General features: G+C 37.1%; 2 protein-coding genes across 2 annotated transcripts in view; both read right to left on the bottom strand.

Annotated features, from left to right (window-relative positions):
• The window catches only part of LOC128863876 (protein bunched, class 2/F/G isoform-like), a 176218-nt gene that overhangs the window by 8391 nt on the left and 140473 nt on the right, over positions 1–27354 (bottom strand). The gene's annotated exons all lie outside the window — the stretch shown is intronic.
• On the bottom strand, positions 292–27354 carry LOC128863877 (hepatocyte nuclear factor 1-beta-B-like). The gene is made up of 2 exons (XM_054103279.1): positions 22452–27354; positions 292–989 (listed from the first exon to the last, which is right to left on the bottom strand). The coding sequence occupies exon 2, from the start codon at positions 784–786 to the stop codon at positions 292–294; it is 495 nt and encodes a 164-aa protein (XP_053959254.1). The 5' UTR covers positions 787–989; positions 22452–27354.

Genomic DNA, 27354 nt, shown 5'->3' with positions numbered 1-27354 from the left:
CCAGCGATGAGCTGATGAGAGCTGTGCCTTATCGCAAAGCTAACAGTGAATAGTTAATTAAGGCTATATCTACATGTATGTATTTATGAAAAAATTGTGTTTTTATGAACAAATTTGAGTCAATTGATGGGCAGTGGAAAGTATCAGCAGAAAGTAACAGCAACAACAATGAAAGCAATACTGATAACTCAACTACTACGAGTGCAACTGCGAATAAATACTGGCGTTAAAAGTATACAGAATATACACATTACAAAGTAATCAGTGTTGTCATTAGGTTGGTAATGGTACTTACCTAACAAAATCTCTGACAAAACAATAAACAGTAAATAGGCCGCGATCGCTGAGCACAACATCGGGCTTTAAAACGGGCAAATAGCAAACATAATGACTGCTGCTCGAGGGATTGCTGCTGCTAGCATGCGCTGTAGGCCGCTGTAGCAATGGCAAATGTTGTGGCTGTTGCGACTGTTGGTGTGGTGGCTGTTGCACAGTAGACACCGTCGACGCAGCTGCATACACAGCCACATTTCCATCGACAACAGCTGTTGCCGTGCAGTGTTGTTGTTGTTGTTGGTGGTGATGATGATGATGACTGTGGCTAGTGTGTTGTGTTGGTGTTACTGTGGTTGCAGTGGCGGCTGTGGCTGCTGCAATAACAACAGTGGCTGCGGAAGTGTTCATGCTCGCATGTTGTTGGTAAGTGTTTGTTGTTGTAGTGATTTGCGGTCGTTGCGTGCTTGGCGCCGATTTAGTTGTGGTGTCGTCGCCCATCGGTGAGGACATTGTGCAGCAACATTATTAAGGCGTGCATGTGTGCGTGTTTCGGCTCGCACGTATGTGCGTGTAAGTGTTAAAAAAGCAAGACAAACTTTGTTTTTTTTTATTTTTTAATTAAATTTTCAAAGGTACTCTTTCTTTTTTCTGCTCTTCGTTTTTTTCTATATTTGTTCACAGCTTTTGCAATTTCAGCTTCAGTCTTAATTTAACTGCAAGAGTATTTGTTGACTTAAGTACATTTTTTGTACTTACGTATACAACATTTATGCAAACAACAGTAACTCCGTTGCGAGTTTATTAAAAAAAAAAACAAAAAACAATTAACATGTAAAGCCGAATGTTTTATAAAAAATTATAATTTTGTATGTAAAATCTTGCATAACTACAACATCGAACTAACTAACACAACATGCTGTTTTTGCTAAAGCCAACACTTTACTGAATGAAATAAAATCAAACTTCGATAACTCTTAACATTACATGCTCACGGCATTCAGGCAAAGTTCGAGTTGCCGAGTGCCTAAAAAATATCAATATACTATAAAAATGCATATATAGGGTGTTTTTTAAGTGCTCGAGAGCTCAAAATGATAATACAAAACAGAAATATTGTTGGAATGAATTTTTATTGATTATAATCCGGTAGACAAACCCAAGAAATCTGATAGGAGGCCAAGACGGGACAACTTCAGAGTTGCATACCTCAACATTAATCGGTCATTGGCCTATCGATGACCTTGCTAGGAAGATGGGGTGGCCAACGATAGATGTAGAAGATGCAATCAGGAAGATTCTAGGGAGACAGTCTTCCACTATCTGTGTGAGCGCCCAGGTCTGGGTGCTCTACGACATAGAATGCTGAGGGTATTCTCGATGAACAACTTGGTAGAAATTGCAGGAAAGAAAATAGATGGCATAGGTAGATTTATAGTCAAAACAAGAGGGTTTGACTAAAGAACGGTAGTGGTTCTAAGTGTAGTGTTCTAATTGAGTCTGGGATGAGTCACTCAGACAGAGGTGCCAGCCAACCAAACAATCTGGTAGATAATTTCATAGCATTTATTTCCGCCGTGGCTACACGTTACATGATACATTTGATCAGTCGAATTTATTACTACTTTTTCCAATAAGTCTGGCTGTTTGGCGCCAATGGTAGCTTGAATATGGAAATAAATCGATTGTTAAGCGCGCTGTATAGCAACTTACTCTGTCTTTTTGAAACCAAAAATATCACCAATGTTTAACTGATACATTTTTGGAAACAAAAATTCAAATTGGATTCACCGTTACGGCATCTCCTACCTCATTTCGAAAGAAATAAGGATTGCTGAGGCCGCCACTGCTCTACGAGTTTCGCGAAACATTTTTTTTGTAAAGTAATTTTCAAAAATTCAGAAGCGTGGTTCTATCGCTAAACGATTCATGATGACTTTCCTAACCTTACTAAACAGAAATGGCAGCACAGTTTGCCGTTCTCGGCTGTCAAACCATAGTTATCTACATCGATAGCTTTCATGCAGTTAAATAACGTCCGATACCTCATAAAACTGGAAACTCACTATTTTCAATGCTGTCAAATCTCTTTTTTGACATTTGGCAAGACTCATTAGATCCATTCCATACAAGAAAACTTTGTTGTTTTACGCAACTTACAATTATTTACTTTTTAGTCTACAGTCAACAAAAACACTGAGCAAAACAAGAGCACAACGAGTGCACGAGCAGCCCACGAGCATCCCAAGTTACGAGTTGATGAACTACATAGTACATGTTGTCTGTATGAACGCGACTTACTAATACTCATTAAGTGCTTCCACACAAATGCAATTTTTGCAAGCTCGTGCTGCCAGCGTAACACATGGGGTGAAAAGTCCCCGGCCTAGCAAATAGATCGGACTACGTTTATTGCATTCACCTCTTTTCCAGTTAGTCTATATATATAGAGAATTGGCGCGTACACCCTTTTTGGGTGTTTGGCCGAGCACCCCCTCCTATTTGTGATGTGCGTCTTAATGTTGTTCCACAAATGGAGGGACCTACAGGTTCAAGCCGACTCCGAACGGCAGATATTTTTTTATGAGGGGCGTTTTTATGGCAGAAATAAACTCGAAGGTTTGGCATTGCCTGCTGAGGGGCGACCGCTATTAGAAAAACCTTTTTCTTAATTTTTCATCTTTCACCGAGATTCGAACCGACGTTCTCTCTCTGAATTCCGAATGGTAGTCACGCACCAACCCATTCGGCCACGGCGGTCGCTCTTTCCAGTTAGTACTAACCTTAGAAAGACAGCTGTTAAAATTGCCTGATATTCATTCTATTCATTAGTTCGTGAGTTATTGTGCTAAAAGTGACGCTACTTTTGTTATCTTCAAAACAATGAATGAAAAGGAATTTCGTGTTTTAATTTTACACTGCTTCTTGTTGGGGAAAAATACCGTTCAAGCGAAGCAATGGCTTGAAAAGTGTTATGGGGACTCCACTCCACCAGAAACAGCAATAAAATGATAGTTTGCTGACCTCAAACGTGGGCGTAGAGAGACACCGATGATGCACAACACAGTGGACGTCCAACAAAAAGAGGCGGTAAGACGAGAAAACGTAAAAAAAATCCACAAAATTGTTTTGAATTATCAAAAAGTGAAGCTGCGTGAGTTAGCTGACATCATAAATACCAGGTCAGTCCATAAGTTCGCACGTTTTTTAAAGGTGGTTTTAAAATTAATAAAAAAGATGTTTAAAGTATTTATTAATCAATAATTATTTACCTTCATTATTTACAATGCCTTCCCAATGTTTAGGCAAATTTTTAATTCTCTGCTCAAAAAATTGTTTGTCCTTGGAACCAAAATACGCTACGATATCTCCTTTTACAGCTTCTTTTGAGGAGTACTTCTTGTTACTCATATGGGATTGAAGTCCACGGAAAAGGTGATAATCACAAGGTGCAATATCCGGAGAGTATGGTGGATGCGGCATTAGCTCCCATCCGAGCTCGATCAGCTTGCCTAATGTTTGCCTTGCGGTATGAGGTCGCGTGGTGAAACAAAACTTTGCGTCTATTCACTAAAGACGGTCGATTTTTTTTAAGTGCCTCATTCAGGTTTGATAGCTGATGGGAATAATAATCAGCAGTTATCGTCTGGTTTGGTTCCAGAAGTTCATAATAAACAATACCGACCATATCCCACCAAATAGACAGGAGAATCTTCTTGGGGTGAAGGCCATCTCTAGGGGTCGGTTCTGGTACTTCATTTTATCTAACCATTGGCGATTGCGAACAGGATTATTGTAAAGGACCCATTTTTCATCACCATTAACGATACGGTTCAAAAAACTTTCACACTCATTCACTCTCTGCTGAAGGTTGGCGACGGAAAGTCTATGCGGAACCCATTTTCCCAGCTTTCAAACCTTTCCCAACTGAACCAGGAGCCTGTGAATTTTTCCATGCGATGAATTTACCCTCTGAGCTATCATGTCGACTGTCAACTTTGGCTCAGCTTCCACGAGTTCGAGCAAGGCGTCGGAGTTAAAGACTTCAGGACGACCAGCGCGCGGGACGTCCTCAACGTCGCAGTTACCATTTCGGAATTTTGAAAACCACTTTTGCGCAGTCCTTACACTCACGGTATCCTCTCACGCTAACGCGCCTGGCGTATCGAAGGCGCCTAATACAAGACAGTAAACTAAATGCCACACATCGATGGCCACAAAAATTGGGTTTGCAAATACAGAACCAAAAACGTTAAACTCTCCACTATTCAAGTTATTTTTCATACTTCCACAACAAATAATGACACAAGTAATTTTTCCATCCTGAAATTTTCCACATCCCTGTCTTCCATTATCACCATATCAGAAGCAACAGCAAAGTGTTACATGAAAGCATATTTCATACAGTGCATGCGAGAAAACTGTCAACTGTCAGCGCCTGATGTGTTGTCAGTGATTAAAATGCAACGCTGTCAACAGTATGTGTAAACGGTATCGATGTTGGCATAATCGTGTCATTTTACTAAAGCGTCGAAATCAACAGTTTGTCATGCCACCAGCAAGGGAAAACAACAGCAATATAATTTATGGCGCAAAGCAACCCAATATTCGCAGTGTAACAAAAGGCGACTAAGCAAAAAGCCATCATAGTTATAGCAACGCATTGCTACGCAACAAAAGAAAACCCGAAAAAAACGTTAGGGAATATTTCTGATGTGTGTAAAGCAGAGAAAAAATGTCATGTTAAAGTAATGGAAAATTACAAGAGAAAGCAAGTAAAATGCGAAATGAAATGCAAAATGAACAAAAGACAGTGGTGTGTTGCTTTGCAGCAATGCTATATATACATAGGCATGTATGCATACGCATTAGGGTGACACGAATTGTAGGCGAGAAGTAATTGCAGTAAACAACAAAAAAATATGGTACTACGCAAATCCTTTTGATAATGTAGGTAAAAGAAATCCTTTAGAAGTCGAGGATTTAAATGCAAATTTTTGCAATATCTCAGAATAAATGAGAAAGAAGTAGATTGAAAACAGTTAAACCTTTGGATTCAGTACTCGCAGATTACCCATGAAAGAGTAATTAAGGCTGCCTTTAGTTATGTAGTTTAGACTCTAAAAGATATTTCGCTTCAAAAATTCGCTCTATCGAAATTGGCACTGGAAATAAAAATTCTTCTTTTTCTATGAATTTCATTTATGACATGTTCTTTATAAAAAATTAACAAACTTGTGAAATTTGCATGCCCCAAGGGCACATTAGCAGGTGTAGTTAATACTGGAATGTAGTTGGAACGCTTTGAAACAAATTCGTTTTCCTTTTTCTTAATTATACGACAGCTTTAGCTTTACTATGTAGACTTGATGTTACTTTTAAAAATATTTGCAGTCTGTTTTCACAAATACTGAGCATTAGAATACCAGCTTAATAAAAGAGTTCCCGGAATATATTCAACTGCAACACACCTATGCAAGCGTTTGATCCAGCTCTCGAAACATTTCTGCTACTCTATTTTGGGTATAGCCATCAGAGCCGTCTTTGATTTTCCATTCGGCTATTAAGCCACGTCGTAGTGGCTTTTTGACTCTTTCAAATAGAAAAAATTACCCTGAACTATTTCAGATGCATTCGATGGTATTCATTTCGTTCTTGGTCAAAAAATCACGGATAATGACGGCACTGTGCGCCGGTGTGTTATCATGGTGTTATTTTCCCACAAATCCTTTTTTTGTGGCGAATCGCCTGACGTAAATGTCTCATAACGCGCTAGCAATAGTTCTTTTAAACTGGCTGACCTATTGGAAAAAAATCCATTGTCATCCATAAAAACTGTGAGCAACACTTTCCTTTTTCACCGAAAATTACGTGGTTTTTTTATCTTGGTTCAAATTCCCAATTCCTTTGGGACCAACTTAGCATTCATTATTTTGTCTTGAACGGATCCATAAGCAATATTCAAGTCCTTTGCCAGCTCTCTGGTGGTTAATTTGCGGTTAGTGATCAACATTTCTTTCACTTTATTAATGTAAACTAAAGAACCGATTTGCTATTAAAGATTCCGCAAAATGGTTGTATAATTCAAACATAAAGCGTCCCAAGATATTTATAAGATATAAATACTTTTATTAAAAAAATATACATTTTTATTTGAAAACCAAAATGCGTAGTGTTTAAAGTAATACGCTTAGCAATCCAACGTAGAATTTTTAATAGTTACACTGTGTTTGTGTGGGTGTGTTGTCTGGCTAACGTCGACTGTCAATGCAAGAATGACAAATAGCAAACTGGGTCAATGCAATTTTCCGGCGCATTTTCTGCACGAGTGCAAAAAGAAAGTACGTTGAGCAAACGCAAAAAAAAAAAAAAAATACGAAAACAGCAACAAATATGAAAAAGTGTCAACGATTGCAGCCCTTCAATTTACTCGCTATCAGTGATGAAAGCATGAAATGTGTGTGAATGCGAAAGTGTCAGCGTGTGAGTGAATGTAATTGATTATTTTTAAATTGTACTAAGTAAAGGGAATGATAGTAAATTTATACTATTATGAATTTATAAGCGAAAAAAGAGAATAGTGTGATAGAGATATGGTACAATCGAATTGGAGTTAAAGACAAATGAGATATGAGAGTTTTTTTGGTTCGAGCTGCCGTCAAGGCCAATTCAAATGATGCGGTGGGCAGAGGTTATAAATTTTCTTGTATATAGGAAAAGGGAGACAAAAAGATAAATTTACTATAACGATCATTAAAGTTTCGTTTACTGCGATTGCATAGTTTTAGGCGCTACTGCCTCGCAAGCCTTGTAAAAGCTTCTATAAGGCGTTCTAGTGTTATGGGGATTCATGCATATAAAGTGAGCCTTAGCTCAAACTCAACATGCTTACTCTTAATATGAGCTTGAACTCAAAGGTATAAAACTATAGAGCTGAAATTGGCATAGGCATTTCTTTAAAAAAATTTGTATGCATACAGTCAGCGTCAAAAGGAAGTGAACACACCATATATTGACAAGTTTTGCCTATTTATTTACTTTTTAATTCTAATATTCTTTTATAAAAACATAGTTCATACTACAACAAAACTCATATAAAGTAAAGTCTCTAACTTTGTAGAAAATTTGTAGGAATTCGGCAAATTTTCATCACTACTTCAAAAATGTTTACTCAGAATTTAAAAAAAAACTTCGGGTAAGTAGTTTTATAGACATTGAATTTTGGTATAATGAAGTGCAAGCTTTTGGTTCAAAAATTGCGTTGATTTTTGACAAATTTTTCAGCTGAGGGTTTGGGTGTTTCTTTACAAAGACAAAAATATGGTCAAATACACAAGAGCGCAGCCGAAAAAATTTCTAAAAAATCAGTGTCTCCGAATATTTTAAAATTTTATACAAAATTCGAAACTTTGCCTTATATGGTTCATTTTGTAATACGACCTATATAAATACTTTTTAAATAATTGAAAATACATAATAAATAAATCGTTTACATTTTCTTGTGACGAAAAAAGCAACTTATACTGAGATTCTGAACTTCACTTTTCACTTTTTGCGCATAAGTTAGACTTTGTGTTACAGTGTTACCATACAAGGATTGAAAATATCCTCCCATTGTTACCAAGCCTTAGATCTACTAGTTTGCAGGTAAGCTATTAACGACATTCACTGAGAGTGGCTTACTAACTGGATGCCCTCTCACTCGCCGAATTTCGTTGCCTAAGTCCAACCACCACCCATTGGAAAGGAAGTGTTGTAAACTGCGGCAAAATTACGTCCCAAGTGTTGCTGCAAGTTAAACTCCACCAGAATTAGCTCGACCCTTACGTACTCAACATATGTTCGGTATGTGAAGGTATTACGACATGAGTGTAAATACCTGCTCATATGTCCCTTAAACCCACTCATCTAACACCTCCCTCCTTGAAACAGCCTTTTTTCTGTGTTTACCGTTAGATGAGATTTTCGACGACGACTGGGGACTTTACTGCTGAAAACTGCTACAACAACAATCAATACTTTGAGGATGTTTCTCACTCAGTTCCTGCATGAGAAGTAATCAGGTTTATGGATTATTTTTTATAAAACTAAATAATAAACCTTATGAAGGGATAGCGACGAAGAGTATATTATTTTACGAATTTTATGAAGTTTTGTATATTACTTTTATAGGGAAGGTAGACTTATTATTAACCGAACCCGTTTGTATTGAATAGAAAAATACTCTTCACCAACGGTACTAAATTTCGCTAAGACACTTCAAGCACTAAAACTTTATTTGAGTTGTAGCATGCGCCGAATAACGGCCGAAGGACCAAAACATCATGGCAACTCCATTCCATTTATTATTTTCACCATTGCATATGCACCGCACCTATGTATTTAAAATTACAAATATATATAAGTACAAGAATTTCGTTACGCTTTTACAGGCAACTGTTATGAGAACCAAAATATAATTCATTGATTCCCTACGGGCATAGAAAATAGTTCCTTGCAACATTTTAGCATACATTGCAATTTTGAAAACGAAATTGTGAGCGAATGGAATACTTGCTCCAAAGGAAATTAATCCTTGAGAAATACCTACTTTCAAAAGCAAAGTCCTTGACAGCCACCATTCAAGCGCTGTGGTGAATAATATAATGCCGAAGTGTTAAATTGCATAAATAAAAGATGTGCCACGCCACAGAACAGTCAACGGTAGCAGCGCTAGCGGCAGCGCATAAACACGATAGCATCAGCTGGCACAATTGCCACAAAAGCCACACCAAGCAATAAAAAACAAACCCCGTATGGCAGAAATCTTATAGAATTGCGTCCAAAATATGCAAAGCAGCCCAATGTGAGCGCTGCGCTAACGAGCTGAAGCCACTTCATATTTACATACATAGGTGCTAACATGGCGAAAGACCACCATTTGTGCCACCTGCTACACGTGCAACCAGTGAGAAATCGGCTTTGAGACTAAGCGAAAGCTGTAATAAGGTATGTAAGTATGTAAAGGGTAATAAAAATAGCAAAAATAAAAAATGAAAATTACGAAGAAATGAAATAGTGGCAAGCACAGCGCAAATGTGGCACACGACATGTGGCAATGAATGATGTAAGGCATGCAACATGCGCGCATATCTGAACATATGCATACGTATTGAGATGCTCGTATGTTGCGGTAATTTTTTCGCTGCGCATTTTATGCGATTCTAGTTCGGTGCAAAACTACTCGCAATACATAAGCAACAAAAATTCCTTACATGTGTGTGTGTGTGCGTGCGCGTGGTTTAGAAAATTATGTGCAACCTTGACCTGAAAACATACTCGTATCTCAAGCTTCGCCTTGCCATCCACCAGCAGCATAGCTCCCATTGAGTTTGGGTTGCACTAGTGTTGCAATATATGCTTACGCACACCAACGGCATATGTATCATATGTACATAGATGTACGTACATATGTAAGTGCTAACTCGAACAATGTTATACATGAATTCCTGGCGTTTGGCATCGAAGGGTACAATGCAATAACATATAATAGTTTTGTGGAGTATCAAACCACTCATACACCAAATGCTGGTGTTGACTGGCACATATTGTTGTTGCTTTTATTAGTCTCCGTAACTTAATAGCATCATCTTTGAGCAGCAAAATTGGCTTTGCGCTTCAAGAAAATATCAAACACATTAGTGCACCACCCAAATGGCTGCCCAAAATTTTCCCACCACATGCCAAACTGGGTATATGTATTGTGAGCTGAGTCGTCTTCTACGAGTATCCCATTCCCATTCTTGGCCATATAAACTTTGTGCACTACGCTGAAAAATTGGTGGCGGAAAATTCGCCATTCACATGCCACTCACGTACTGTTTGGATTTTTGGGCGCCAAAGCACACTGGCGACAACGAAAGTGGCGGCGACCAACAGCGCGACTTCAGCGATTCCCCCGCTTTGGTTGTGCGAACCCTAGAACAGCTGTTGTCGCCATTGGAATGGACACCAGCCAACGCTGCTCGCCTTATTCCCGCTCGACCAACATAGCGCCCGTTGTGACTATTCGTATTTTGTCACGGTTGGAATACGAATTAGATTCTACATTAAGTAGAAAATGTTTGAAGCAACAGCATCTGTTTGGCTGTAAATATTTTAAAATCAAATTGAATGCGGTGGTGAAACCGCAGCAAAGAAAATAAAAATAAAAGCAAACCAAAATAAAAGCGTTTAACCCTCAAATGCATAAAGAAGGCTCCGGGCAATCACTTTCTATTTAAAGTAAAGCCAAAACGAGACTAACCTGTTTTTGCAACAAATTCGATGGACCATCTCGAAGATATTGTCAGCACAGAGTCAGAAATCGTCGACAAGGCAAGTACAATTACTGATTGAATTATTTTTTTCTAACAGCCGCACTATAGGAGATTCTATAGATCCAGTTGGAACTAACATCATTATAAAAGTTTAGCGCAAAGTGGCGCATAATTAATCACCCGCAAAGTGCCGCAAAATGAATCCCCCCATAAGAAAAATTATAATTTTTCGAAGTGGCGTCCTGCGTCAATCATATTTGAAACATGTAAACTAGACAGCTGCAGTATACAAACAGAAAAGTAATGGAGGTAGAGATCAAAATAAAGATTTCCATAATTCTTTTTGTTCTTGTAATAAAAAATGTATTCAAAATTAAAATTGGATGATTAATTTGGCTACTTAACACGAACAAATGCTAATATTTATGAAAGAGGATCAACTTTGGCGAAGCCAGAACTATTCTAGAGGGTCTGATTTTATTTTTCGAATAGTTCACCTTATCACAAATATTATAAATAAAACGACTTAAAATATTATTCCTGTGCTCAGAATTCTAAAGCAGAAAGCTTTTTCCAAGCTAATGTTTGCGCATTTGGAATAAATGTAAACTGATTCAACTATGAGCATTAGAGAGGATCAATTCATGTGAAAACATCAACTTGACTTATTGCATCGGATGGTATAGAAATGAATTTGAAGTAATTTGTTCGACAAAGCTCTAATTCGCTCTTTAAATTTTCTGTATATAAATAAGTAATCAACGGTTGATTTTAAAGGTAATCTAATATTTTCTTTCCGATCACTACGCCGTGCAGCTCCAAGATCTTGAGAAATCCCTAAAAGAAATAAAGCGTTTTTCAGTAAGAGCGCTTCAACTTTTTTTTTAATAAAACACAAACGGTTTGACTTTTTGAACTAATTTTTTTTTTATTATCGAGTTTGAACATATACATTTAAGTATGAAATTCGATTTCTTTTGCATGACCACCGCGTGCACGTTTTACGAAGTCCAATCGTTGAACCCAATTTTCGACCACTCTTTTGCATAAATCGGCCGAAATTCCAGCAATTTCGCGTTCAATATTGGCTCTGAGCTCACAAATCGTCGCCGGCTTGTTACTGTAGACCAATGACTACACATAACCCCAAAGAAAATAGTCTAGAGGCGTCAAATCACACGAGCGCGGCGGCCATTCGACCGGCCCATTTCTGGAAATAATGCGCTCATCGAACTTACTCTTCAACAAATCAATTGTAGCGTGTGCTGTGTGGCTTGTGGCCCCGTCGCAGGTATCGATTTCCATTCACAGTAACGTGGCGATCGTTCTCGTCAACGAAAAAATGTGGGCCAATTACGCCGCCGGCATGTAAACCGCACCAAACAGTGATTTTTTCGGGATGCAACGGTGCCTCATGAATCACGTGTGGATTGCTTTCCGCCCAGTAATGCATATTTTGCTTGTTGACAAAGCCATTTAGCCAAAAGTGAGCTTCATCACTGAAGATGATTTTTCGACTTTAAACTTTCTTAACAGAACACGCATTTTTATAATAAAATTCAATGATTTGCAAGCGTTGCTCAAGTGTGTAGCGTTCCATGATGAAATGTATACTAATGAAGTTTACAAATGACAAGCGAAAAATAAAAAATATTGCGTCGTTCGCCCTCCCTATCGGAAAAAAGTTGAAGCGCACCTATTGAAAAACGCCTTATTAAACATTTTTTGGTTGTTTTACTGTACTGCTGTTTCATGCTATTAAGGCGCAGATTATCAATTTTAAAGCAGTTCTTGGGGTTTTAAAAGCAATAAGATACAGATTTATGCTACCAATTTACGTATTCCAACCGAATCTACTTGATGCTATGAAAATTAGACTAGAGAAAGCACTTAAAATTTGAAAAAAAAAAAAAAAAATGTTCGTGTCAATTTCATTGGCATAGGATTTTTTCCTGCCCAGCTTGAGCGACCCAACCTAATTTGTCCGCGTTTGCCGTTCGGTGGTTTTTTATGACGATCTTTCTCGAGGCTGAAATATATTCGCAGGCTTACATTGCCTGCCGAGGGCCTGTTTCATGCACGGAGATTCGAACTTACGCACTTCCGAATGGTAGTCGCGCACCAACACATTCGGTTACATTTTACTTCTAATATTTACATATACATACATTCCTTCCATTAAATGGTTTATGGACAAAGCGAAATTTGATCATGCCACACCTCTTTTTGCCGCCATTCGAAAATCGTAGAAGCATTTTTAATTAAATTCAAAAAATCTTTAGTTTAGAAATTTTGGCAGATTAGATCATTTCAGTTCATTGGCAAACGCTGTGACATCAGAAATGTAACGCTTCAACGAACAGGCTTTAGATTGGCACGGCAGATCGGTTTCAGAATTATTTTTAACCATAAAATTATATTTTTTGTATTAATTTCATAACACAGGGTATTTGAAGTTCGCGTTTCCTTTTTTATTTATTGTTTTTTAATGGGAATCAATTATCTGCTTATTTACTTACTTAATGATGTAATAAACAAATTGTGAATGGAAAACTAAATTCTCCGCGTGAACATTTCTCGGTTTTTTGGGAAATTTTCAATGAAATTTTGGCATAATTTAGATTTTACCTCTGAAACTGCACGCCTCACATTATCGCTCAAATCTTCAGGCTCATTTACATGAGCTTCCCCTTTGTTTTGGTCCCACAGCAAATGGTCCAAAGACGTTGGTTCCTGTGATCTTGCTGTCCAGGTCGCTGCACCATATCGTGCAATTATCATAGGGTTCTCCAGCGAAATCGGAAAACCTTTAGCATCGGTCAAAAGAGATGCCATGGAATTGTGATAGCTGTTAAAGCAAAATATTGCTAAAAAAGATACACGAACTTGAAATACCCTGTATTTATTTAGCCTTTCATAGCTAGGTGTGCCATTCATACAAAGGAAGTAGCAAAAATCTTAGATTAAAATTTTTTTTTTTCAAGAGCTAATCAAATAATGGAAATCTACTTTGAAAGCACAAAACCTTCGAAATAAATAAAAGTAAGTATGGTATTATTAGAATTCCAAAAATGTATGTAATGTTTAAACTAATAGCAATAAAGAGGCTCTTATTTGCCTGAAAAATACCTCTGCAACGGTGGCGTAAACGCATTTAAATCTCTTAAATCAATAAGTAACGAAGATAGTTGAATATAGGAAGGCTCTAAATTAAAAAAACGCGCGACACACGATGACAATGGTATGGATTCCTGCTGCTAGTGCAATACAGAAAGCTGCATTGTCAATGAGCTATGAAGGAATGGTGCAATTTACTCTTAGATATTAAAAAAGGCAAATGGAAAATGTGCCAAAAATCCATCTCTTGGGCACGATGTACAGAATGCAGAGACATTGTAGCCAAAATCAGACCGTTAAGCAGCTCTTAGCGATTTTAAAGGAATCAGCTGATTGACTGCTTTGTTTACGAAAGAACTGAGATTGAGATTGAGAAAAATCAATACAGTATCTGCTCATGTTATCTGGATGACGGGGGTGGTGAAGCTACTCTCATAGTTTTGATTCGGATGACTAACCACACTCTGAAGTACCACATAAATGGTCGCTTGTTTTTTCGGAAAATCACGTCGTTTCGTAACTGTAACTATAAATAAAACAAATAATTGGCAAGTACACTTCTGTAAGGTGTTTGGCCGTGCTCCTCCTTCTATTTGTGACGGGCGTGGAGGGACCTACAGTTTTACGCCGACTCCAAACGGCAAATGGTTTTTTATGAGGAGTTACTCCATGGCAGAGAAATACCTTCGGAGGTTTGCCATTGCCTGCCGAGGGGCGACAACTATTCCTAACATTTTGCTGTTTCGTGTACGGAGATTCGAATCTACGCACTCCTAATGCAGTTACCCACCAACCTATCCGGCTATGGCGGCGCCAACTGTAATTAGAGAAACTAGTCAGTTCTGAGTGGTACAAAATCATTTGTTTGCCAGAATTTTTCGGAGAATTAAGGGAAATCAGGTACCGAAAACCGATTATCCTTTACCAATGCGAGCTCTCATGTATCGGGTCACACAAGAGAGTTTGTGAGCACTCAAAAGATCGAAATAATGGGTTTTCCACCTGACCGCCCTCATTTGGCACCTATTGATTTTTTGTTTTTGTTCCTGAGCATCAAAAATAAAATGCGATGTCAAAGTTTTTCAACGCCTGAAGAAGTTGTTGAAGCTTTGAAACAACTCGTTTTGGAAGTATACACTGCTAAGTGGTGCAGGGACTTTGAAAATTGGTTCAGACGAATGCAAAAGTGAATTGACTTCTAAGTGGAATACTTGAAAAAAAAATATATATATTTTCATTATACGTAATTTTACTGTGTTTTCATTGGGCGTAAAATATTAACGGTATCCATCGTATTTAATTTTGTTCTCTATTGTTAAAAAAAAAATTATAATTTGGAAAAATTTTGATATTTTATAAATTTAATATTTAACGGAAAACTGAAGAAGTTCGTCACCTAACATAGACTTTGTTTTTTCGTTCATTCAATGCATATTTGGTTGGGTCAAAATTGAATAGTTTTTAATATTATATTACAAGTATAAGTAATTATTCTATTGCATATGTAAAGATATGTTTTTCAGCAATAAAGAGCATCAAATAAAAGCAAAGAAACGTGCGACCTAAATGCTTTAGTGTTGAGCCAGACGGATAATAGTGTTGAGTCAGACGGATAATACTGTAAGTTTTTAAGTGCACGGATTTTTTTCTTTCAGTGCATGCATAAATACTTAAAAAAATAACGATAAATGTATTACTGTAATGTATAGCTGAAAAACTCGTGGTAGAGAAAATATGAAACACTCATTACTGCAAAAAAGTAAATATTGCCTCGAGGTTACAAGATGAGATCATACCACAAATGCAGGCACCCACACATTCGACAATAAAGCAGTCAAGAAATTTACTGCTACAACGATGACGAACGTAACATAAGATTGAAGTACGGAAAGAATGCAAATAGTAAAAGGAAACCCAACAAAGAAAGAAAATAAAATAAAAGTAAAACAAATAGTAAGGACAGACTCGAGAAGCACTCAAGGAAAATTGTATTCATTACATTTGCATTGAAGTTAGGTCACTGGGTAATACATAGTAATCCTTAGGCAATAAAATAAATAGAGAGATAGCAACGCTTTAACAGAGCTTTTCCAGAATTTAAAACTTTTTAAGTTTCATACAACTAATCCAAGGTTTACCAAAAATACCCAAAAATAGACACGACGTTTCGCACGAGCCAAGCGCCGCAATTTATAAACGTCGCAATAAGGATTTTGTACCCTATTTATGATGAAAGTACACATTCCACGAGGGTAATGAAAAAATTAAATAAAGTGAAAGCACGCTTGCGAAGAGCTCAGAAACTTTAGAGACATGTTTATGTAAAAGCCAATATGAAAGAAACTTGCAAAAGTTAACTGTTTGGTTTTAGTCCAACCAACCAAAGAAACACTTGGCTTACTTATGATACCCCAAGTGGGAGTGCAAAAGTAGAACAACATAAACGATGGTGGGTGTAACGTAGAAGCAGCAAGCAGTGTCAAAAGTTGTGAGTGAGTAAATTAAAAGTTTAAATGGTGGTGGATGATACAATTTTTGTGAAACATTAAATGCGAACATTTGTTGATAGTTAATTTTAAAATATTTTCTTATTTTCCCCTATGCATTGCTACTTTTTTTAGATTATCATCTCTATTTTTGTTCCCTTTTTCTTTTGTTGTTTTGTTTGTCAGAAAAAAAAATTGGTTAGGCTGGCTTACTTTTGAGAAAAATGTTTTTCATACGCAGTGTCAGTACCTGAATTTACCTTACAAAGTTCAGGCATAATTCTTGCCAACTCAACTTGTAGCTTCATTCTCCAGCCATCACTGAGACGAAAATTTTATGTTCTATTCTCTCTATTCATGCATGTGCCTCTTTAAAAACTTTTACATTAGGCTCTCAAAGTTGCGTGACGAAAGTTCGCTTTTTCATTAAATTTTGTGTAGTATAATTAGACAAAATGTTGATGAGATATAAACTATTTTTAGCATCAGCCTAAAGTTATGCGTTGTTTCTTAATTACCCTTCTTGTTTACCCTTTTTGGTTGATGAGTGTTGCCTTAATTAACATTTCTGAATTTGATGGAGAAGGAACAACTAATCTGCCGGCATGAAACAATTTTGAAAATGTACTCTGCACCTTAAAGTTGAGGGTATGAAAGTAACAAAACTGTAATAAATATGGGACTATTTGACAAAGAGAACAAAGGAGTGAGAAACCAGTGAAGAGCTTATGTGGATTTACTAAAGTCATACAATTCGCGACAAAATGACCTCACCTTAACATTTTGACCAGTTTTCAATACTTTTGATTTTTTCTTTGTTTGGTTTGTTTTGAATGTGCATTATTTTTGTTTCATAAAATAGCTCAATGTCTAACAAAGTCCAAACTATGAAACTTGGATATATGTACAGTGGTGGCCTTATAATTAGAAACGATGTGCTAAGAAAAATAAAATCACTGTGCATATTTTTGGAAGACGTGCACTGTGAATTATGAGCACCGTTATTCTTAGAATAGACGATGAACATTGAAGTTAGAAAATCACGTTGATATTTGATGGTTGATTCCTGAAAAAATTCACATTGTTTCTCTGATTGTGTTTCTTGGCTGGCCACAAAATTAGAAACGCGCAGTTTTTTCTTAAATTTTCTATATTTATCTTGGAGTTAGTGTTAAAGTAAGTATACTGAAAAAATCCATAGATTAGCTTTTCTAATTATAGTTCATCTCAATTGTTAGAATGGGTAAGAAAAAGTCATGCTCCCCGAAATTGAGGGAGCTAATTGTACAGTGTCACAAAAAGGAAAAAATTTCAATGTCGGCTATCGCACAAAGGTTTGGCTGCTCCCAAAAAAGTGGTATTCGGAGCAATTCATTTGTACAAAAAAACGAGGAACTTTTCCACCCCAGCCAGGAAGCCTAGACCTCGAAAAACAACTCCAGCGGATGATAGGCATATTTGTAGGACCATCAACCCTTTTATGTCTTTGCATGATATAAAAGACGAAGTTGCAGAGCAGTTAAACGTAGAAGTCTCCGCTCGGACGATAAGAAGGCGCTTACAAGAGGCGGGACTACGTGGGTGCATCGCACAAAAAAAAAACGGCATGTGTCAAAAAAAAAATATTATGAAGCTGTTACGATTCGCTAAGGAAATGTTCAAAAAAGATTCAAGATTCTGGAATAGAGTTCTCTGGAGTGACGAATCGAAATTCAATTTATTCCAATCTGATGGAAAAACATATGTGAGGCGTCCTCCAGACAAAGCTTTGGACCCCAGGTATACTGTGAAAACAGTGAAACACGGTGGCGGATCTATTATGGTCTGGGGAGCATTTTCTTGGCGTGGCGTGGGCCCAATTGTGCGCATTGACGGAATCATGGACCAACATCAATATAAAAGCATTCTGGAAAATGTAATGGAACCATATTCCTTTGAGAACATGCCGGTTCACTACATTTTCCAGCATGACAATGATCCAAAGCACACTTCACGGTTAGTAAAGCGTTCGCTTTTGGATCAAAATATTGATGTTTTGGACTGGTCACCGCAAAGTCCTGATCTCAACCCAATTGAGAACTTATGGGCAATTGTGAAACGAGATCTTAAGGACAAAAGTCCGAGAAATAATAATGAATTGTTTCAATTGGTGCAGCGGAGCTGGGAGAGCATATCTGTTGAAAGATGCCAAAATTTAATACAAAGCTTGCCGAGAAGACTGCAAAATGTTATAAAAAATAAGGGTTATCCCACAAAATATTAAAATTATCCTAATTTTGTTGAACTTTTTGAAGATATTTTTAAGTTTTCCTTGTCGTTTCTAATTATTTGACCAAGATGAATTTGTGTTTAGTATTAAGTTTATTTTTTTTTTTAGGATTGTAGTAATGGTGAACATTTTTTATGTTAAACTGAAAGACTACTTGTTTTTGTATTATTTCTAATAAAAAAAATGATGTGGCGAAATAAATTTTGAAATTCTATTAGTAAAATCAAATGCTGCTATCTCGTTTCTAATTATAAGGCCACCACTGTATATGGTTTTTCTTAGACAGTACGACTTTTATAAAAATAAATATCAAACATCCAAAAAAAAGAAAAGAAAAAATTTAAACAACAAAACCAAACATAATTAAACAAAAAAAAAAGTAATAATAATAATTTATCAAAAAAAAAGAAAACCAAAACAACAAAATATAAAAAAATAAATAAAACAAGTATATAAAAATATATATAAAACAAAGAAAAAAATATATGAAAAACAATAATTAAAAAATAAATTAAATAAATATATTAAATAAAAATAAATAAATAAAAATAGTGAGATGCTATCATTTGTCGTAAGCTATATTTATTAAACCCAGTTCATGATTTGCATCTGTACTCTTACCTTTACCGGCTGATCCACAGATATGGATCACTGCAGATATTAATAGTCACTTTCATTTAGGCTCATAAAGAAGCTCCGAACCCAAGCTAGATAAATGCTTTTGGTACAGCAAGTATTAGATAAGTGTAAACCTCTGTGAGCCGGAACTTGGAATAGCACTGACACTTAGCTTCCCTATAGTTGATACTGCAATCTCACTACAGATATGCACACTTCGGCAATCTTAAGGTTGCTATGTTTCTATGAGTTCATTACACAATCCTTGATTTAAAAGAACTTTTCGAGAAAGACACATTGGAAGCTGTTTATCAAAGTTAAGAGCGAAAGTAGAGATGCTGTCCAATAGGAACAACGCCCGAAAATTCTACCAATTCTAAAGTTCGGCGGCTTACTGAAGGTTTTAAGACCGGGGTGTTTTCCTGTAAGAACAAAGACAGCGAGCTGGTGACTTACCTAATCCAGGCCATACCATACCTAAATTATGGAGGGAACACTTCTTGAACCTGTTAAATAGTGATAGCCGCGCATGTCACAGAGAATGTGAAGATCCCGATACCCCAAACGTCGACGGACTGTCGGCTGAGCTTTTCAAACATGGCGGCGAAGAGCTGGTAAGGTGCATGCATCAGCTTCTATGCAAAATATGGTCGGATGAAAGCATGCCTGCCGATTGCAATCTAAGTGTGCTCTGCCCATTCCATAAGAAGGGTGATCCAGCAATCTGTGCCAATTACCGCGGGATTAGTCTTCTAAATATCGCCTATAAGGTTCTAGCGAGCGTACTGTGTGAAAGGCTGAATCGCACCATCAACCAACCGATTGGACCTTATAAGTGTGGCTTTAGACCTGGAAAGTCTACCATCCCCAACAAATTAATGCGGCTTTGCAAAATGACGTTGCTCATCACCAGCAGCGCTGTCAAAATCGGGAAGGACCTCTACGAGCCGTTTGATACCAAACGAGGTTTCAGAGAGGGTGACTCGCTGTCGTGTGACTTATGTGTGATGTTGGAGAGGATCGTATGAGCCGCAGAACTTAATCGCTCAGGCACAATATTTTATAAGAACGTACAATTGTTGGCGTACGCCGATGATATTGACATCATTGGCCTTAACAACCGCGCTGTTAATTCTGCCTTCTCCAAACTGGATAAAGAGGCAAAGCGAATGGGTCTGGTGGCGAACGAGGACAAAACGAAGTACCTCCTTTCATCAAACAAACACTCGCGCATCGGCACCCACGTTACTGTTAACAGTTATGTTCGAGGTTGTAAAAGACTTCGTATATTTAGGAACCAGCAATAACACCTATAACAATGTCAGCCTGGAAATCCAACGTAGAATCTCTCTTGCCAACAAGTGCTACTTTGGACTAAGTAGGCAACTGAGCAGTAAAGTCCCCTCCCGTAGAACAAAACTAACACTCTACAAGGCTCTCATCATTCCCGTGATAACGTATGGCGTAGAAGCTTGGGCGATGACAATATCCGATGAGTCGTTCCGTGGAGAGAAAGATTCTGCGGAAGTCACGTTGGTGACGATCAGTATCGCTGGCAATGGACCGATGAGCTGTATGAGATTTCCGACGACAGAGACATAGCGCAGCGAATAAAGATCTAGCGGCTACGTTGGCCAGGTCATGTCGTCCGAATGGATACAAGCGCTCCGGCTCTGAAAGTATTCGATGCGGTACCAGCTGGTGGTAGCAGAGGGAGAGGAAGGCCTCCACTACTTTGCATAAACGAAAGAATCAGCCCCAACACTGAATCTATTACAGTATGATTTTCGTTTATTCTACGAAAAAGGCATTACTGACTTTAAATGGCTACGTTGTAAATTTGAAATCGTAGCTCACTTGCAGCCCAATTTCCTAGGTAGATATAAAATATTATATTACAAAACAAATTTAAATAAAAAAAAAATTTATAAAAAAAATTGTAGAAAAAAAAATTGAATAAATAATAAAACAAATTTAAATTAAAAGAATATGAATGTTAAATAGAAAAAAAATGTATTAAAAATAAAAATAAAATAATACTCGGGAGAAATAATCAACAAAGTGATTTATTAAAAGAATTTATTAAAATACGAGAAAATTTGTTTTTTTCTTTTTTCCCAAAAATTTACTTGTGTATATGTGATTTTTCGTTTAACGTCAAAAATTTTAGGAAGGGGCCACCAATATACTCGAATGCTGGAAATCTTACAAAAAATCCAGTATTTGGAGAGAGAGTGACATGAAATGCCATTGAAAGACGAGGTGAACAGCTTTCGGAAATATGCTGCAAAGGAGTTCAACAGCCTAGGAAAGTTAGCGAAGCTTTTCCAAATTTTCTTTACAATGACTCTTTGCAGTTGCAAATGATTAAAGGCATCTCTTGAAGTATTCGCGAACTGTGTGACCTGTCTCCAGCCAAAAATATGATTAATGCACTCTCAATAGAATTCATTTTATTCGCACGCAAGGGAAAATTATTTCAAAATAGCCCTAAAATCATTTTTTAAGCTAAAAATTATTTGTTTACTTCGCGCCAGTTGGTATCGAAACTTCAAAATTCGGCATTTGAGTTTAACAACACTTATTTCGAGCTCCTATGGATTCAGTGATAACAAATTTCTTGTTGTTCCAAGGGAGGGTTGTATTGACAACTTTTGTACGACGGACTCTGTGATAAGGCTGAGCAATTTTAATGTAGATTTTCCAAAAATATATCTATTTAAACTACTACAACAAATAGCATAGAAATAGAAGTAATGTTTCGGGGTGATTCTCATAAAATCTTGAGAACTAGATTAGCAATTCTTATTCCATTCACAAGATAAAAATAATTGAAAAGATACACAAAATAATTCAACGAAGGAATGAATTCTCCAAAGGCGAACTGAAAATAGTTAAATTATTTTAGGATGTGCTAGGAAGTGCTAAGCATGCAATTGTGTGATTGAGGCTAAAGGTTTAAAAATTGGGGAAAATATAGGCGAGATGGGAGAAAAGAGCAGATATATAAGCTAAATAAACTATTTGGATTTCTGTCCCAACGAGGTATGAACAAGTTACACATCTACTAGCGTTATAGCACTAAACCTTTATCCTAAAAGTATACCACCAATTGAAATCATAGTACTCTGATTAAGACTTTTTACATACAAGGTGGTATATGACAAACCAATAATGGCATGCATAATTTATACAATTTTCACACACAAAATTTTTTTCATTATTATTTTTTTATAAATTTTTGTTTTTTTATTTTTATAAATTTTTGTTTTTTTATTTTTATTAATTTATTTTTTTATTACAATATTATTTTTTTCATTGTAACTAAAACAATACACCTAATTTCAAATAATAATTTTTTTTTTAAATAATAATTTCAATTTACATTACCTTTTAATAAAAATATTCCCGTTATTGAATGCAATTTCTAGGTTGCTTTTGTTTTCCATAAATGTTGTTTTTACTTGACAATAAAATACGAGAAAGACGACGGCGGGAAAATAGGCGAAGTAATGCACGTTAAGGGAACTCAGATTTTCGCAATATTTTAGAGAAAATAAAAAAAGTTTGGCGTTAACGCGACGATAGTGTGATAGGCGATTATCGCTAACGAAATATGCTAGTGCTGTGCGATGTAGTACGAAGCGACAATATACAAAACTGACGTAAAGACAAATTGCTGATTGCACAAGGACGCGGTTGAACAAGAGAACGCGAGCTGCGACAGCCACCAATACGTAGTCTGTCAATCAGTCAGTCAGCCGCGGTAGTTGTAGGAGGCACTAAATGGTTGGCTTGATTGGCTGATCGCTTAGGAATCCAGCAGCTGTAAACCCTACCGCTTGAGCGCACGCGGCGAAGCGAGTGTGTACACCAGGAAGGCACTCTATTACCAGCCGACCAGTGTGTGTTGTGCGGTGCTCGTTTTGTACAGTCTGTTAGACGTGCGTGCAATTAGACTAACTGGCACGCAGAAAAACCAACAAATACACTAAAGTGAAGACGAAGCAACTTCGTTTGCCAGCTAGCGGTACTCAGAAAGCAAACGCTTGCCTCTAGTGTGGGCGCTTCAAAGGCGGTAGGGGTAGCGAAATTATTAGATGGGGTTTCCTATGGTTTAGCACGTTATAGATGGAACGACGGGACGGGGCAGCGCGACAAGCAAGTTGGTGTGTGTTCTTTTTTATATATAAATAATAACTGATTTGTTTGTCGCGTTGCAATTATCGTTGGTTCAACTTTTTTCTTTTTTCGATTTTTTAAATTCTTCTATTTTTTGTAAAAGCTATTTTTGAGGTTTTCATTTATTTTAGCTTCGCCTGATTTTTCTGCGCACGTTTTACGTTAACTAAATGTGCAATGTAACGCTGAATTTACACGTAGCGTGAATTTTACTGCTAGACGGGTAACTAATTTTCTCAGTCTGTTTGCCGTTATTTCAGAACTCTTTCTTTTTAGTTTTTAGTTGATTTCGATTTTTTTTTTTTTGGTTTTTTACAAGCACACATACATGAATATTTTCAAAAATTTTATGCTTTACTGGCAGCTTCTAAAGCTTTTGCTGAGCCTGTGTTTTCCGTTTAACAAACTTCTGCTTTTATTATCACTTTTTACGGTATCTTTTTTAGTGCTTAACTTTTTTTTACTTTAAGCTAATTTTTCTTCACGATTTACTTCCCCGAAGCTTTTTTACTTGTAATTTTTTAGAACTCTGTTTCCTTTCTTTTATGTATCTTTTTTTTGCGGCACTCTCCCCCTTTTACCTTTTTAATTTCTACACTTTTTTGTTGCTTAACAACAAAATGGTTGCTGTTTTATATTTTTTTGTACTCTGATTTTTGACTCGCAGTAGCTTTTTTATTATCTTTTTTGCAACTCGCCCGTGAATTTGTATTTCTTTCGTGCGTTTCGTGCGTATTTGCTGTTTTTTGTGTTTTTTTTACTTCCTACTTGTTATTGCTTTTATGAATATCTCGCTGCCTTTCTTTTTTCACGCAGCACTAAAATTTTCTACTTTTACACAATTTTCATTTATATTTTTGTATCTCGTTTTGCGTTTTCAATGCCGCGTAGATTTTGCTTTGTTTTACACGTTTACAAGCGCTTATTTCGTAATTTGTTTGACGGTTTGCGTATTTTATTGATTTCAACGGTGTTTCTGGCTTTGGGTATACGAGAAAAAAGCGCGGTTATTTATTGTATAAATTAAATATAATTCCTCTTTTAAATTTTCTACAATTTAATTTTATTTGCAATACTTTGCTTGTAATATTAATAAATTTGTGTATTTTGGTTGTTGGTTGTTGGTGGATAGTATGAAGCCAAAGTGTATATTGACAGGCCGAGCAACGAGCGTAGCTTCTCAGCGTAGAGGTTGAGAGTCGTAGTGGTGGCCAAAGTAGAATTCGCTTTGCAGCGCTGTCACTTTTCTGCTTGCTGCCGCAAAATTTTCTTTACTTTTTTGTTATATTTTATATGTATATATTTTTCACCTCTCTGCTACACAATAACCTTACTCTCGCTATTCTTCTCGCTATTTGTTTCGTTCGTTTTGGTGATTTTGTGCAGCCAAAATGGCTGCACGCTGATGTGTTTTCATTGAGGAACACTGTGGCACGACACCAACGACGACTATGACGACCATGAGACGGCGGCTCGCCTCGTCTCTTTTGCATGCAAAATTATATGAGGGAGGGAGCAATTGGTAAGCATGTACACGCTAGCGTTTCGCTTGGCTTGCCTGTTTGTTGTAATAGCGAGAGCTCTAGAGCTCGAGAGCCCGAATGCTCAAACAATGCGCATATACTTAATACTAACAGTATTTAAGTTAATGCTATTGTTGTTAGTCTTGATGGGGCAATACAACGTCGAGTAGCCAACGAAAAAGCTAGCCAAGTCTAACAACTGACCGACTACATCAGGTCAGCTTGCGGCAGCGCGCGCCATTCCATATCGTAGTGTATTCTACTAGTGTATACTCGCTCACAACCATGTGACAAGAATCGAGTGGTTCGCTCGTCATCAGCTTTCTAGCTAGTACCTGTAAATGTAAATGTTGGTTGCCTAGCGAAACGCTTAAACGCTCATCCTTTGCTCTATTTCATTGATTAACGTCTCTGCTCTGACCACTTTCGTTGGTTAGTGAGGGCGTGGGTGCGGTAGTGAAGCTGTGTTGCGTTAATAGAGTTCTTCTCTGGGTCTAAAAGTGTCTTAAGGAAGCACGCTTTGCTTTTTGCTGCGAAATGTATGTTTTATCTGTTACTGTACATATTTTCCCGCAACTCACTATGAGGCCTCTCTTACTTGCTACTTAACCAACATTATGTTGAGCTCCCCGGGCATTTTGGCTGCAGCAATAAAACAGCTTACGTCTACGTTATGATATTTCTTGCAGTAAAACAGATCGGCCAAATTTGTTTCAAATAAAACTTGCGCTGATAGAAGAAAGTTGAGTATCGACTAAAGGTACTTAGGTTGTGTTAAAGTAAATATATAATTTCCTTTAACTCAGTGAGGCGTCTAGGGCCAATTTGGTTTCTGTAGTCAATTTCCTTCGTAAAAAGGGAAGATTAGTACAGGTTTTCTAGTTCAATGGTAGGGCTGCTATCTTCAATTCACTGCTGCAATGGCGGTCAGACATATGGACATACACTAGTAGTTTTCGCGAGCCGCTTGCTGCCAGGCGGACGCCCTCTGTAATCGGCACTAACCTGTGGTCAGACGCTTTTATTTGGGATGTTTTCAGCTTTGGTGGTGAGCACCCATCGATCTTATCGGTTTAGGAGGCCCTAACAGTAGTTAGGCTACCGCCGACATCGCTCTCAGGATCAATACACTCACTAAACCTACTCATAGCGACAAGATAGTTAGTTATCTTATACCTCGAGGGCCAAAAGTAACAAACTAATCGTGTAAGGAAAACGACTTAATCCTTACCATACCAAGCGGGGTGCTCAGATGACCCCAGAGAGTGACGCTGCCATAATTACAACAAATAATTAAACCTTGATTTTTTTATTTGTCTTAGATTAATTAACACTCAACTTAAAAAAAATTAAAAAACCCTGAACACCGTGAGCAGAAAAAATTGCAGCAAATCAACGTACTTTTTGAGTCCAATTGAAACTTGCGCTTTACGAAAACAAAATACAATGAACTACAAAACTGCATACTTCAAATTTTTCCAGAAATTCTGATTGAAAAATTTGAAATTGTGTTGAAAATTGTTGTATAAATTTTGTACAAAGTTTGAAATTTTGTGTGTTTCGGCTTTTGTTGTAGTATAAACTGTGGTTTTACAAAAAAAGTAATTGAAATTCAAAACAGACTTTCTTTTGACGCTGGCATTGTATATAGAATTGGCAGCATGGTCGAGCTCCTCCTCTTAATTGTGGTGCGCATTTTGATGCTGGTGATGACGATGATGATGACTTAAAGGTTATTCCGACTAAAAACGGCAGATGGTTTCTTATGAGGAGCTTTTTTGACGGCAGAAATACACTAGAAGAATTGCCATCAGCTACTGACGGACGACTGCTCTTTGAAAAAGCGTTTCTACTATTTGGTGTTTCATGGCTGGAGATTCGAACTCGGTCACTACCGAATGGTAATCACGCATCAACTCATTCATCTACGGTGATCGCCCATCCAAAATAGTGGTCGAAAAAAATAATGTCTCCGGCGATAAAGAAATGTCTGAAGAAAAAATAAACAGCAGGTAAAGCCTTTACTGCTTATATCAAACTCAATTCGATTTCAGTATCGTGAAAAGTAGGAGTAGCAACTGCCACTAACAGAGGAAATTACAGAGGCAAAAACACTGCGAGTGAGCAATCTATAAATTAAATTCAAAGAAAATATATTTTTCTTGTAAGACTGTAGAAAATATACCACTGTTCTATTAACAAGGCTCTCACTACAAGTACACAGTTAGCAGACAATAACAAACTGGTAGCACCATGGGATAGCGCCTGCGCAAAACCAACAATTAATAGAGAATTTTTCTGTGCAGAAATCCGGCAAGTATTTTAATCAAAAGCCAAATGGTTTGTGGCTGCAATGAGCTAAAAAATATATACATACCGAAATTTCTGCAAAACGTGCACTTACAAGTATAAAAAAAAGCGTAATGACGAGTTTGATTTCAGATTTGATAAAACTGTGTGTAATCATTTGCCAGTATATTCGTTTGTATTGCGATGCGAAATCGCGTAAACAGTATGCTGGCGAGTAGTGTAGTGTATGTATGTATGTGCCCACATATCTACACTTCCTGAAAGCAGCTCGAATACTC

Source organism: Anastrepha ludens, chromosome 5 (assembly GCF_028408465.1).
Source record: "Anastrepha ludens isolate Willacy chromosome 5, idAnaLude1.1, whole genome shotgun sequence".
Lineage (NCBI taxonomy): Eukaryota > Metazoa > Arthropoda > Insecta > Diptera > Tephritidae > Anastrepha > Anastrepha ludens.
This window is presented reverse-complemented; position numbering and strand designations above follow the sequence as displayed.

Bases quoted from the DNA above. Each gene is read 5' to 3' on its own strand.
- LOC128863877 (XM_054103279.1), bottom strand. From the start codon at position 786: ATGTCCTCACCGATGGGCGACGACACCACAACTAAATCGGCGCCAAGC.